Source organism: Patagioenas fasciata, chromosome 5 (genome assembly GCF_037038585.1).
Source record: "Patagioenas fasciata isolate bPatFas1 chromosome 5, bPatFas1.hap1, whole genome shotgun sequence".
NCBI classification, from domain to species: domain Eukaryota; kingdom Metazoa; phylum Chordata; class Aves; order Columbiformes; family Columbidae; genus Patagioenas; species Patagioenas fasciata.
The window spans coordinates 37,177,379-37,190,116 of record NC_092524.1 but is presented as its reverse complement, the minus strand read 5'-3'; the positions used below and the strand labels follow the sequence as shown (position 1 = coordinate 37,190,116).

Genomic DNA, 12,738 nt, shown 5'->3' with positions numbered 1-12,738 from the left:
ACCACTTTCCCTGTCTTGTACAAAACTCGTTTCTTTTTTATGTCTCCTTTGGAAAGCAAACACTAACTATTTTTACTGTTAGAATATGCCAAGAAATCCAAAGGGGTAGAACACGGGTTTTTGCAGCAGCAAAGATAATCAAAAGCTAATCTTTAAATTTGGAAAACAAACAAACAAACACAACTTGGCTTGGATAGGACACTAGGTCACTATTTAGTTTCTCTTTTAATTTGTATCTCATTCTACTTCTCATGTTTTATTTTTTCCAATCTCAAAATCTTGTATTTAGTCATTCATGGTATAGAAATCTTAGGTAAATATTTGTCAGGTATTAAAAAATTTGCTACGTCATGGCTAACAGAAAGCCATAGGTATCAGGGGAAAGTAATAAGCTAATGAACATGATAGGCATTTATTGCTGATGGCATCGACAGTGATATGTAAAAAAAAAAAGTTAGTTTGCAATGTCCTGTACTAAGCTGGTCTGATATTTCATTTACAGTTTACGGAGTTTATCTATTACCCTACTTAATGTATAAATAAACAAAAATCTGCCATTCAAACAGAAAACAATTTTCCTATGTAGAACATAAGGCATCACACATAACTCACCTTCCCTCTTTCCTCCACCTTCTGATGTTATAAGCAGCTAAAAAATTTAATATAATTTTATTTTCCTGAAAAGTCAATAATCAGGCTTAAGCTTCATCACTTATGGCACAAAAAGAAGCACAAAGTCTCTGAACTATGATTATGTTTTTAGTTAGCTTTCATGGGGGCTTACCTTGGAAACACGAGTTATGATTTCAACTTTCCGGTGCACTGCTGTTATCCCTTCAGAGAAAACTGACTGGAAGATAATACACTGAGCTCGTTCTGTGAAGTTGGGGATCTGAGATAACTCATATAAAAATCTGTGGAAAAACAGTGTTAATGAATAGTTACATTTCTCATCTCTGGGGCACAAAATGGATCAAAACTGTAGTATAGTAAAATACACATGCAATTTTCCCTACTTTGAACTAAAACTGACAATTTATAATTGTTATATTCTTGATGCTCAGTGTGTTGAAAAATCCTATTTATATAAAGGAAAAAGCAAGACATTAATCATTACCACATAAATCCATTAACCCACTCTCACAGCTGTATAGTAATTCAATAGAAAAATCATAAAGCTAGATTTTAGGTTAAAAGAAAGAGGGGAGGGGAGGGGAGGGGAGGGGAGGGGAGGGGAGGGGAGAGGGGAGGGGAGGGGAGGGGAGAGGGGAGGGGGGAGGGGAGGGGAGGGGAGGGGAGGGGAGGGGGGAGGGGAGGGGAGGGGAGGGGAGGGGAGGGGAGGGGAGGGGAGGGGAGGGGAGGGGAGGGGAGGGGAGGGGAGGGGAGAGGGGAGGGGAGGGGAGAGGGGAGGGGAGGGGAGGGGAGGGGAGGGGAGGGGAGGGGAGAGGGGAGGGGAGGGGAGGGGAGGGGAGGGGAGGGGAGGGGAGGGGAGGGGAGGGGAAGGGAGAGGAGAGGAGAGGAGAGGAGAGGAGAGGAGAGGAGAGGAGAGGAGAGGAGAGGAGAGGAGAGGAGAGGAGAGGAGAGGAGAGGAGAGGAGAGGAGAGGAGAGGAGAGGAGAGGAGAGGAGAGGAGAAGAGAAGAGAAGAGAAGAGAAGAGAAGAGAAGAGAAGAGAAGAGAAGAGAAGAGAAGAGAAGAGAAGAGAAGAGAAGAGAAGAGAAGAGAAGAGAAGAGAAGAAAAGAAAAGAGAAGAAAAGAAAAGAAAAGAGAAGAAAAGAAAAGAAAAGAAAAGAAAAGAAAAGAAAAGAAAAGAAAAGAAAAGAAAAGAAAAGAAAAGAAAAGAAAAGAAAAGAAAAGAAAAGAAAAGAAAAGAAAAGAAAAGAAAGGAAGAGAAAAGAGAAAAGAAAAAGATAAATCCTTGTGTTTAGTTCTAAAATACTTGCAGACTATATCTCTCTTCAGTCACTGTTATGCAAAGTACTAACTCTTTATCTGTCCTCATATATACACTTTGCTTATGACCCTATTCCAGTTTTCTTCCTTTAACTCTCTGGTAAATAAAAATAAATAGAAGCATATTCAACAGCTCCAGTTCACATATCACAAAATAAAAGAATCTCAAAGGCATGAGTAATTCTTCCTTTTTTTATCTTCAATTTAAAATGTAAGAGCTTGGCTAAATAATACAAGAATATTCAGCATTTCTTATAATAACAGAGTTTGCATAACTTGCTTTGTAGGTTTTGAGTCTAGAATTTCAGAGATGTATGTGTTTTCCTGAAATCCAGAAACAAGCTGTCTTTTGCTCCAATATCACTTGAGAAACGTTATTCTAATCTCCTGTCTACAGCTATCCTTAGATGCCCCTTAAAGTGATGCCATGAAGATTTTTCTATCTCATTGAACTACAGAAATTTTGTGAACCATTATTAGTTTGAATTCCTGTTAAATTTATTTTAATTATTTAACATAATACATATAATTTCTCCAAATTATTTATTTGTCATAATAATATCAGCATTTTCAAATATGCTTTACAAATTTCTCATTCGTGCAATGCTTTGCTGAATACATAGAGACTGTCTAAAAATCAGCAAAATCCACCTGTGCTTAGTGTGAAATACTAGGTTTTAATTGGAATATAATTTCTTTCCTTCTTTTTCTTTCTTGCCTGATGAAAAAAGTCTATTGTGAGAGAAGGACTGAGGAGGCCTGGCTTGGCTCTTACACTTAAGCAGTGGGGAAAAAAAAAGAAATGCCAAGCTGGTATTAATAAAAATGCTTCCTATTGGGAATGAATGGTATTGCCAGGAAAAAAAAAAAAACAGGATACTTTGTACTTCGTGTGAGAGAAACAAAAGAAAGAAAAATCCAAACTGCTTCACTGAAGTTCTAACACACATATATTGTAAAAGCTTAAATCTAAGAAGTCAAATGACACATATTCTTGCCTTCCCTTGAGAAGGGAACCATCTCATATACTGCTGGTCATCAGAATACAACATAATTCTGCTGAGAGTTAAAAGAGCATCGGCAAAGAAAGAAAACGTCTCCACATTTTGGAATTCCAAGTATTGAACCTAAATATGCAGACAGAACACTTATAATTGAACTCTGTCACAAAAAGATATCTTAGTGACTACAAATGTAGTTACTAACCACAAAGTCACGGCATGAATCTGTGGTTATCAGAGATAAACCACCAATTCAGGTGGACAAAACTTCTGAAGAGAAAGGAATATTCTTAGTTCAGTCATTTTTGCATTTTTAGTCTGAGAAAAGTATGATTTTGACTTAAAGTAACAATGATGTGACTGTGACTTTTTGGGGGATTTCTCATTGATACACTTCTTATGGCCTAAATTAAGCAGACAATTTGCTCTTCATCTCTGTGAGGTCCATTTTGCTCCTCTCCTGCAGAAACTGTAAATAAAAATGCATTTACCTGAGAACTCATTTATCCTACCAGAATCTTCTAGTAAAGGACTTGAGAGTACTTTCAGGCCAGGCATACAGCCATGTTGTTAGTGTAACAGAACATTCTTCCAGAAGATGATAAACAAGGCTGATTCTATTAAGGTAAACTATTTATCAACTCACATTTAACCTCATTTGAAGAAAATAAAATTTAGAAATATTTTTGTTAAAAAAAAGTTTTATCTAAACCTGTAAGCTTGTAAGTAAACCAGCAGGATTCAAAAAGTCAAATGAAACTGGTCTTCAGGGCAAAACAAATGGCATTACTTGGACATCAATTATCAATAGCTCACTACTTCCTGAATTCAGACTACATAAAAACAGAAAAGCTCAGTATCACATTTTGCTACTATTTCCTTCATTAGTATGTCTTTCACAGTAGAGAGGACTTCACAGATATTTCATTACAACTAAAAGGGTCTTGGAAACCAGCTAAAGCATCTGTATCCTGCTGGCAAATCCACAAATTGTGGCCAATGTGCTTATAAATCCTTATCGTGTTAATGAATATTAGCATTTTAACCACTATTTTTCTGAAGCACAATTTAAGGGGGTATTGTCATGTTGCTGTCATACTTACAGTTTGTGCCAACAATAGCAAATTTAACATGACAGCAAAACAAATCAAAATCACACATGCAGGAGAGCACCAGTGATACCACTAAAGCTTTCTATTTTTCTGGTAAACCAAGCATTTAAAAATGGCAACTGCTTCCTTCAGACTTCAGTGAATTCATGTCAGTGGTTTCATTACATGAATGCCTATTGCTAGTATTTGCCATTATTTGATAAATGGTTTAATCTGCAGATCGCAGAATCACAGAATGTTAGTGACTGGAAGGGATCTCGAAAGATCATGTAGTCCAATCCCCCTGCCGGAGCAGGAACACCTAGATGATGTTACACAGAAATGTGTCCAGGCAGGTTTTGAATGTCTCCAGAGAAGGAGACTCCACAACCTCCCTGGGCAGTCTTTTCCAGTGTTCTGTCACCCTCACTGTGAAGAAGTTTTTTCTCATATTTAAGTGGAACCTCCTGTGTTCCTGTTTGTACCCACTAACCCTTGTCCTATCATTGGTTGTCACCAAGAAGAGCCTGGCTCCATCCTTGTGACACTCACCCTTTACATATTTATAAGCATTAATAAGGTCACCCCTCAGTCTCCTCCAAGCTAAAGAGACCCAGCTCCCTCAGCCTTCCCTCATAAGGAAGATGCTCCACTCCCTTAATCATCTCCATGGCTCCTCATTAAAGTTGATATATGAGGCTGATGCCTTGTAACAAATATTTTTGATTACACATACAAATTTAGCACTTTTCTATCTTTAACCTTTTATGGTGTTAATATGTATAGCACAGTCCCAAAAAATATCCAGTTCTTCATTTAGGTTGATTTAGAGGTTGACTGAGATGACGAAGCCAGCAGCACCTGATCTACTGCATTTTCAGACACGGCATGAATTTGAAGGTCCAATAAAATTTACATGAGTGCATCATCAACAAGTTCCCCCTTGAGGCAGCATTTTATAAAGCTAGTTTCCTTACCCTATGTAGTTTAATAATAGGGTAAAAATGAGACAATTAAGACTTGCAGATTGAAAACAAAGAGTAATAATTGATAAAACATACCTTTTGTCTTTGACACTACTATTTCACTCTGAAGGATTAACTGCTTAATTTACTAGTTTTTACTGTTAATTATGGAACAAAAATAGCATAAATCTGACTTTGTGTTTAATTAAGATCAAGTTCTCTCCACTATAATTTACAAAAACAGACAACCTTTACCAATGTTGTAGAGCTGTAGATTTCTAATTCTCCACAACACAAAATATATTAATATTTCCTTCACTCGGACATACAGCAAACAGATTGCGCAAGATTCAAGTTCTGGAAAACATCAACTAGTGTACTCTTATGCCCCAAGCCAATGCAATAAAGCCATGGATATGGGATGCAAGAACAAGTATATACACTTTACAGATATTTGTCTTCTTAAGTCTGACTCAAAAACAATAGCCACTTTTTTCCTAACAATAACCTAGTCCCTAGTGGACAGTCACAAATGAGTTACTAGCTGCCTTGTGTTAGGAAAAAGAGAAAAAAAAATCTGCTCTTCACCACTAGCATTTTAATGGGAAAAAAGGTACGAAAATGTACTACTTCTGACACCAACCAAACATGTACCATCTCTGCGGTTTCAGTTCTTCCTCCCCCGACACTTTCTATGCCAAAGACAGCAGAAAATACAGAAACAGACAAGAGGGAAAAGGAAGCAAGATGGCAAAGAGGTCTCAGGGCATGAAATTGCACTGTAATCAGAAGAGGATGGAAGTACAAAGGGAAAAGTAGCAAAGTAGCAGAAGATAAACACAACTGGTAGGCCAAAATCTGAAATAAAGTCTATACACTAAAATAAAATTCAGGATTACCATTCTGTTCATGGATTCTTGTGATATTCACATTGTTCTACAGCTTATTAGAATAGAAGGAGCAAGACTTTAGAAGTTTTTCACCCTAACACCTGTCACTGTCCACAATAGTCACAGGAAATGAACTCTGGAATCAGCCTTGTAGGTTTTCAATCAGCGTGACCAGAATGTACATTGTGTCTTTGTCACAGGACTCACCAAAACCCTCTGTTTGTATAGCTCTTTCAAAGAATTAACAACCAAAATCAGTCTGGCCCTGCTTTATGTCCCAAAAATTTAGCTCTAAAAGCTTTAAGGGAAGAATAAGCCTTTTACAAAGGTGAGAATGTGAACATAAATTTTTATTGATTGAAGGCTACATATTTTATCAGTTCTGGTGGTTCAAGTTGACGTAGTAAAATCTGTCATGTCTGAAAAAAGTTGTCTGATAAAGGCAAAGTTTACATAATGCCTTGAAATACACAAAAAAGTTAAAAATTAGCTACTAAAAATTATGTACCTTCTAACATATCAGCCAAGACTATAAAATGTAACAATAAAATACTACCAACAATAAAAAAAAAAAAATCTTACTGTTCTGGTTTATCCAGAAGCTTCAGTTCCTCCTCTTTTGAAGTCTGATAATACTGCTTGATTTTCTCCAGTTCATCCTTTTGTGCTCTCTGAGTGAATTAATACAAAGTAATTAATAAAAATTAATTAACTACTAATTTACTTGTTTGTCTGCATGTCACAATCATATTTGTTACTGCGAAACATTTAGATTAAGCAAAAGAGTGAGGCATAAACAGCCATGATCAATTCCTTTTGTGCCTTGCAGTGCCATTTACTAGAAAGCAGAGCATCGTTGTAGAGCACAGCACTGCAAATATTGCTGTAGGATGCGTTACACAGTTCAGGTCAGAGAAGTACCTTCAATATCTCTACAGTCAAGAGCAAATGTATTCATTCATGCAACTTCAGAGTCACACAGTTCGTGAATGCTATAGACTTAGTCTATAGAGCAACTTGGATAAGGATAGCAATGCACCAGCCAGATTTAACTGGTTTAGCCACTTACATCTTGAATGAGAAAAAAATCAGCATGTTAGCATAAAATAGGCCTTAAGTAAGGACCATATTTTGCAAGGCAATTCAGGAGAGAACACTGCTAGGTGTTAAACCTTTTGAGAAATTTTTACCTGATTCCAAAGGTACTCTACTGTTTCAAATTTCTGACATTTCAGAACTAAGCCAGAAAGGAAATAAGCATGTCAATGGGCTTTTAAAAATGTTACCTTCTTTATTATTGTTAAATTCCCTAGAGACTTTTTCTATATAAATTCTCTAGTCTAAAATGACAACATAAAACTTTGCTTATTCTCTGTCTAAAATACTACTGTGATTAACCACAGCTTTACTCCGGCTTACTTACATTTTCATATAGGGCTTCCAGTGTTTCCAGATCTACTACAGAGTCATCAACACACAGTATAGCTGTATAGAATACAATCACAAATTAGATGCTAGAAAACACACTTAAGAGTTCAATTCTGTTTCTCAAGAAATGTACTTAAGAGATCTGACCTAGCTAAAGAATGTATTTGCATCCAGCATTTTCAGCATTTTATTTTTGTTCTGACTTCAAGCCACATCACTCACACAAGAACGTACTATAAACTCTCTCTCAGGAGAATGGAGTTCTACTTTTCCTCTCCAGTATACTCAGCAGTCAAAGATATGACCTGTCAGGTACTCAGTTGATTGAGTAGCTGGCCAGGCATGAGAACATGAAAACAATTGATACCAGACAATGAACAGCACAGATGGCATGATAGCTGGGTAGGAAGCAATTGAGAGTTAAAGTATTTATGTCTCCCTGTGTGCATGGAAGATCAGGGAGACATGAGAACAAGGAGATCTGCTTGTCTTGAAACTAGCAATCTTGGGAAGTAGACAGATACTAGACAAATTTGCAAGAATCCTAAGTTGGAAATTTGCATGCTACCGATTTGTAAGGTACCTTCATAGAGCAGCTCACGTTTGAGTTAGCTTTATCCACTAGAAAACATCACACAGAGACACTTAAAGTATACTCTTCAATGATAAATTATGCCTCATTACCAAAAATGAAGTCTCAAAATGTTTCTTGTCTTAGTTCCAAATGCTACTATGTATGGAATACATGGTATTAGGTGTTTCCAACATTTGCAAATCCCATTACAAACTAAATAGGATTAGTTCATGGTGCTTTCTAGTGCTAATGTTAAATTTCAGTAGGCTAAGACATGCACAATGGAATAGAAATAACTTTGAATGTCTAATTTTTCTGAAACCACCATTTCATTAAGATGTATAATAGGACTGGACACAATTTCTGAATTCCTGACTTATGTTTAAATGTTACTGGGAACATTAATCCCCAAAAAATCAAGCTTAAGGCTACTAGTTTTCCACATAACCAGGGATTCATCATTAGCTAGTACCTGATAACTTTTCATTTCAACTGTATTATATTTCTTCAAAGGTAACTTGACTACTTGTGAATTTAGAAAATTTTAAAAGCTCTTGTTGCATTTGCAATCCATGTTTAAAAGGCACAAGGCACACATCTTTAAATAATTATTTAAAAGTAATAAGCTTTCGCCTGCTCTTCCACCTACCCCATGATTTTACATTGTGAAATTAACCAGTAGGCTAGTAAATTTTCTCTGTGGCAGGCTAATTAATTTTATTAAAAGGTCCAATGACATTTAGAATGCTTTAAAATTTTGCCTGTCAATTATGATTCCATCTGTTGACATTACAACTTGGTTAGAAGTAAAGAGTTCTATGGAAGAAGACAATTATCAGTGAAAAAAGGTGATCTCTCCATTTTTGTCCTATTGGAAAGATTTTTTAAAAAGCTCAAGAGTGTAATCAAATATAAAGTCTAAACAGCCAAGTTTTGTTTAAAGAAAAATCATTAGGGATCGAATCTATGAGATCATCTGCTGGCTCTTGCAAGAAGGTTCCATGAGTTGCGTTATCCTGTGTATTATCTAATGAAATTTCAAAAGAACCTAAGAGACTGGAAAATCTGCTGGAAAATTGGTTTCATGGTCCAATATATTTAATTGTCAGGAATTTAGAATACTCATATTTAGTTCAAAACTTGCCCTTGTGATTTCACTTTCATCCTATTTTAGAATATTTCAAAAACTGTTTACAAGGAGAATATTGTTTGTTAAGAGTTATCAACAAAAAAGCAACTTATTGGAGGTAATTTGAACCCATAATAGAAATGAAAAACATGTAACTAATAGTTTATTTGTTAGGTACAGAACTATTAGAATGAGAGAAAGCAGTCTGAAAAAAAAAGAGAACACTTTCATAAGAATATCAAGATTCGTACATCTAACTGGAATTTTCAGTCAGAAATTTGTCAGAAAAAAAGGCTCCAAAATCACAAACTGGGCTTTAAAGCTATATTTTTTTAATCCGTGTTTCTGTACTCAACACCAGTTCTAACAAATCAGCATTTTTCGTAGTGACATGATAAAGCAAAAAATTTTTGAGATTAAACTAATAAAATACAATCTGTTAAATGAACACATTTTTAACAGAACTACTAATAATCAGCATTAAGAGACATTAATATGAATTGCTTTCTCTTTTGGTCCCAAGGAAAAAGTGCCAGGAAAATATTTTTTTATTTCTTTGCTATACAACCTGCCCTGCTTTTATTGACAATGTCCATGCAGACAGGCTGAAAAATCTAGCCATATTACCCAGTTCAATGATAGCTGGATATCTCAGAATGTTAATGCATGTGGAGACACACTCCACAATTCAGAAGCACAGACATTTCATCTTTATGTATTTTAATACCTTCATCTTTGTCCCTATATCGTTTCTCATTCAAACTGATTGAACTTAATGCCGTACACATTTGGAGCAGAAAACAAAAATGGAAACATGTAAAATTATGAAGATGGGCCAATTTTTTAAAAAGGAAGCATTGATTTTGAAAAGCTTAAAGAAATCCATAGATTCACAGGGATTCACATAAATCCCTAGATTATTCTTCATATTCTTCTTAAAATATGGTATGCGAAATACATTTGTAGTATGCTGTGTAAGAACTCAAATTGGGGAAGCTGAAAAACCCCCATTACACTAGATCAAAGAAACTAATTATTCCACTTTTTATGTAGAGTTACAAGGAACAAAAGCTACTCAATTTTTCTGTGAAAAATAAAACCCAGTTCTAATCATACGTATATTAACATTATTGAAGTGAATGAAAATCTTGATAAGTTTTTGAAAATACTATTCCCGAGACAGTGAATTTAACTGTGATTCTTTACTGCACTAAATGTCATTATATCAAGACTCACATCAGTGTACGTAATATAGGTGAAGTGTGATAAATCTACAAAAGAGGCTCCAAAACAATTAATAGCTATTACAATATCAATCATCATCGGTGGTTTTTACTTTTATCTTGCTTTCTAGTTAGCTGTCTTCCTTACACTGTCAGTTCAGTTAGAATATTTCACCTACACCTCACAATATGTCGAAAGGAAGTAGACTCATGCTGTGAAAAGCTGGTAATTTTATTGGGTTCCTCTACCTTTAAAAAATCTGTTACTTGGCCAAGTCTGGTTTCTGAGATCCTTTTTTGCAGGGAAATTGAGGCAAACATTTTTATGTGGCCTATGGTGTCTGCTCACAACAAGAAGAATTTATATACACAAGGATCATTAGTGCAGGGTTGCACCCATTAGGATATAATAACCGTCAGCTAGGACAAAAAACAGATCAGCATCATACATTCAAACTAACAGGCACACATAAAAATACTTGCCAACCACATTTCACATACTAAGAGTGTTGCTTCAAATATAAACTTGTACCAAACGTTTTTTAACAGACTTACTTTCTAAATACAAATCTAACTGTAAAAATCAGAGTCCCTACCACACGGATTTTTCACATACTGTTTTATCCCTTCAAACATGTAAAATGAAGAAAAGCTGGGAATTTAAAGCATGCTGTGTGCAGACTACATACAACTGTAGAACTTAGAGGTTAAATATGAAAAAGATACTTTTTTCCTCTTAACCAGTGAAAATACCAACAGCCTCAAGGCTGACTCTGATATACAGCCTCATTCCTACTAAGCACACTTTGGTTACATCAGGATTTAAATCCTGCTGACAGAGCTTGCATATACTCAGCAGTATCAAACTACCTTATGTGACAATTAAACTATGAAATATGAGGAAATCACCAAAACTGCTCCCTAAAGATAAAACAGAAATATGTTATTTAAACAAAAAGAGCTTGCCAAAAGTACAATATTTGACCTGGGAGTACTTCATTGTTTTATGTTGTACATTCTGCTGAGTAAGGCTTGATTTCATGGGAACATGAAGCCTGTCACTGGGAAATTTAAATTAAATTTGACTGATCTAGTCAATTAGAAAATGACAATGATTGTTAAATACAGATCCCTACTTGGCAAAACTGCCTAAAATATCCAAATTGTGCTGGTTTACTTCCAAAAAATTGATATGTTCTAAACTTATTTAAAGGTTTTCTCCAGCATTTAAATAAAAAATATACATTTCAAAGAAGCACCATGGGAACCATGTAGGTTCAGAAGACTAAGGAAGCTCAACTTCTGCAAGAAGTAATGATCAAAAGACTCTGGCATTCATGTTAACCTACACACATCAGCCTGGATGCCCCAGACAGATTCACAAAAACTTATGTTGTGCATTTTCCAGAACAAAGAAAATGACTTTTACAGAGAATTTTTCACAACTTCTGAGATGGGTGTGCAGCTATTTCTGTACTTCATGACTAGTATACAGTATATACAGAATGCATACATATAATATTATGTGTGGGTGGAAAAGTCATACAATTTTGGAACAATAGTTTTTAAACCTTTATAATCTATACTTCCATCTTGCAAAATATTTTAGTTGAAATCCCAGTAAAACTGGTTTGACACAGTGCAAGTGAGAAACATTGGAAAGGATTTCTTTTTATCCAGAAGTATTTCCAAAATATAACAGCGAAATTAACTGTGAAACTATTTGTTCTGCATGATATAGTTAAAACACAAACTGGGATTTAGAAATTCTGAGCACACTAAGGTCTGCAGATTAGAAGTGCTTTGGAATATTTTGCTTTATACATATAAAACATAGTTTTTCAAATGCTAAGAAAAGTGCCTGGTTAACAATGATACTGGTCTCTAAAGTTTAGATGTGCCATAAACCATAAATTGCGCTAAGACAATGCAATCTATTTATATAACTTCCGTGGCCTATCATTGGAGGAAGACCAAACAGAAATCCCAGGATTATTAGAAACATAACATAGAAGTAGAATGATTATCAGACCGATCATCAGTCTGTGTGAATTAATCTGCTGTTTACACTCTTACAGTTATTTATTCCAATATGTTGACAATGGAGGGTAAATCACAAAGTTGGAGAAGATCAACACTTTTCAACTGGTTGACTGACATTGTAAAATAGTATCACAATTGTATTCTTTCTAGAAAGTTGGTCCCCTCCTACAACGTCAGACAAGAAATTTTGATGCAGAGTGGCACAATAGTTTTGCCATTGCTCATCAACAGAATATCATTACTGTGACACTATAATAAAAATATATTCCACATTTGAGGAGAACAAAAAACCAAACCAAAACAAAACAAAAACCACAAAAAACTCCCACAACCAACCAACCACAAACCAACAATGAAGGTGAACCTACAAAAGCAGATCGCATGACCTAGGCTTTTAACAAAATTCATTCTAATCTATGCCATCTAAGTGTGATCAAATACAT

At 35.4% G+C, this 12,738-nt stretch overlaps 1 protein-coding gene across 4 annotated transcripts in view; it reads right to left on the bottom strand.

The window, feature by feature from the left end:
* FMN1 (formin 1) overlaps nucleotides 1–12,738 on the bottom strand; it is a 204,878-nt gene that overhangs the window by 63,190 nt on the left and 128,950 nt on the right. For all 4 annotated transcript variants that reach the window (XM_071809341.1, XM_071809342.1, XM_071809343.1 and 1 more), the window contains 3 exons: nucleotides 7,322–7,383; nucleotides 6,481–6,569; nucleotides 785–914 (listed from right to left, as the gene is read on the bottom strand). In XM_071809341.1, coding sequence (XP_071665442.1) covers nucleotides 785–914; nucleotides 6,481–6,569; nucleotides 7,322–7,383 — 281 coding nt within the window. The remainder of the gene's footprint in view (nucleotides 1–784; nucleotides 915–6,480; nucleotides 6,570–7,321; nucleotides 7,384–12,738) is intronic.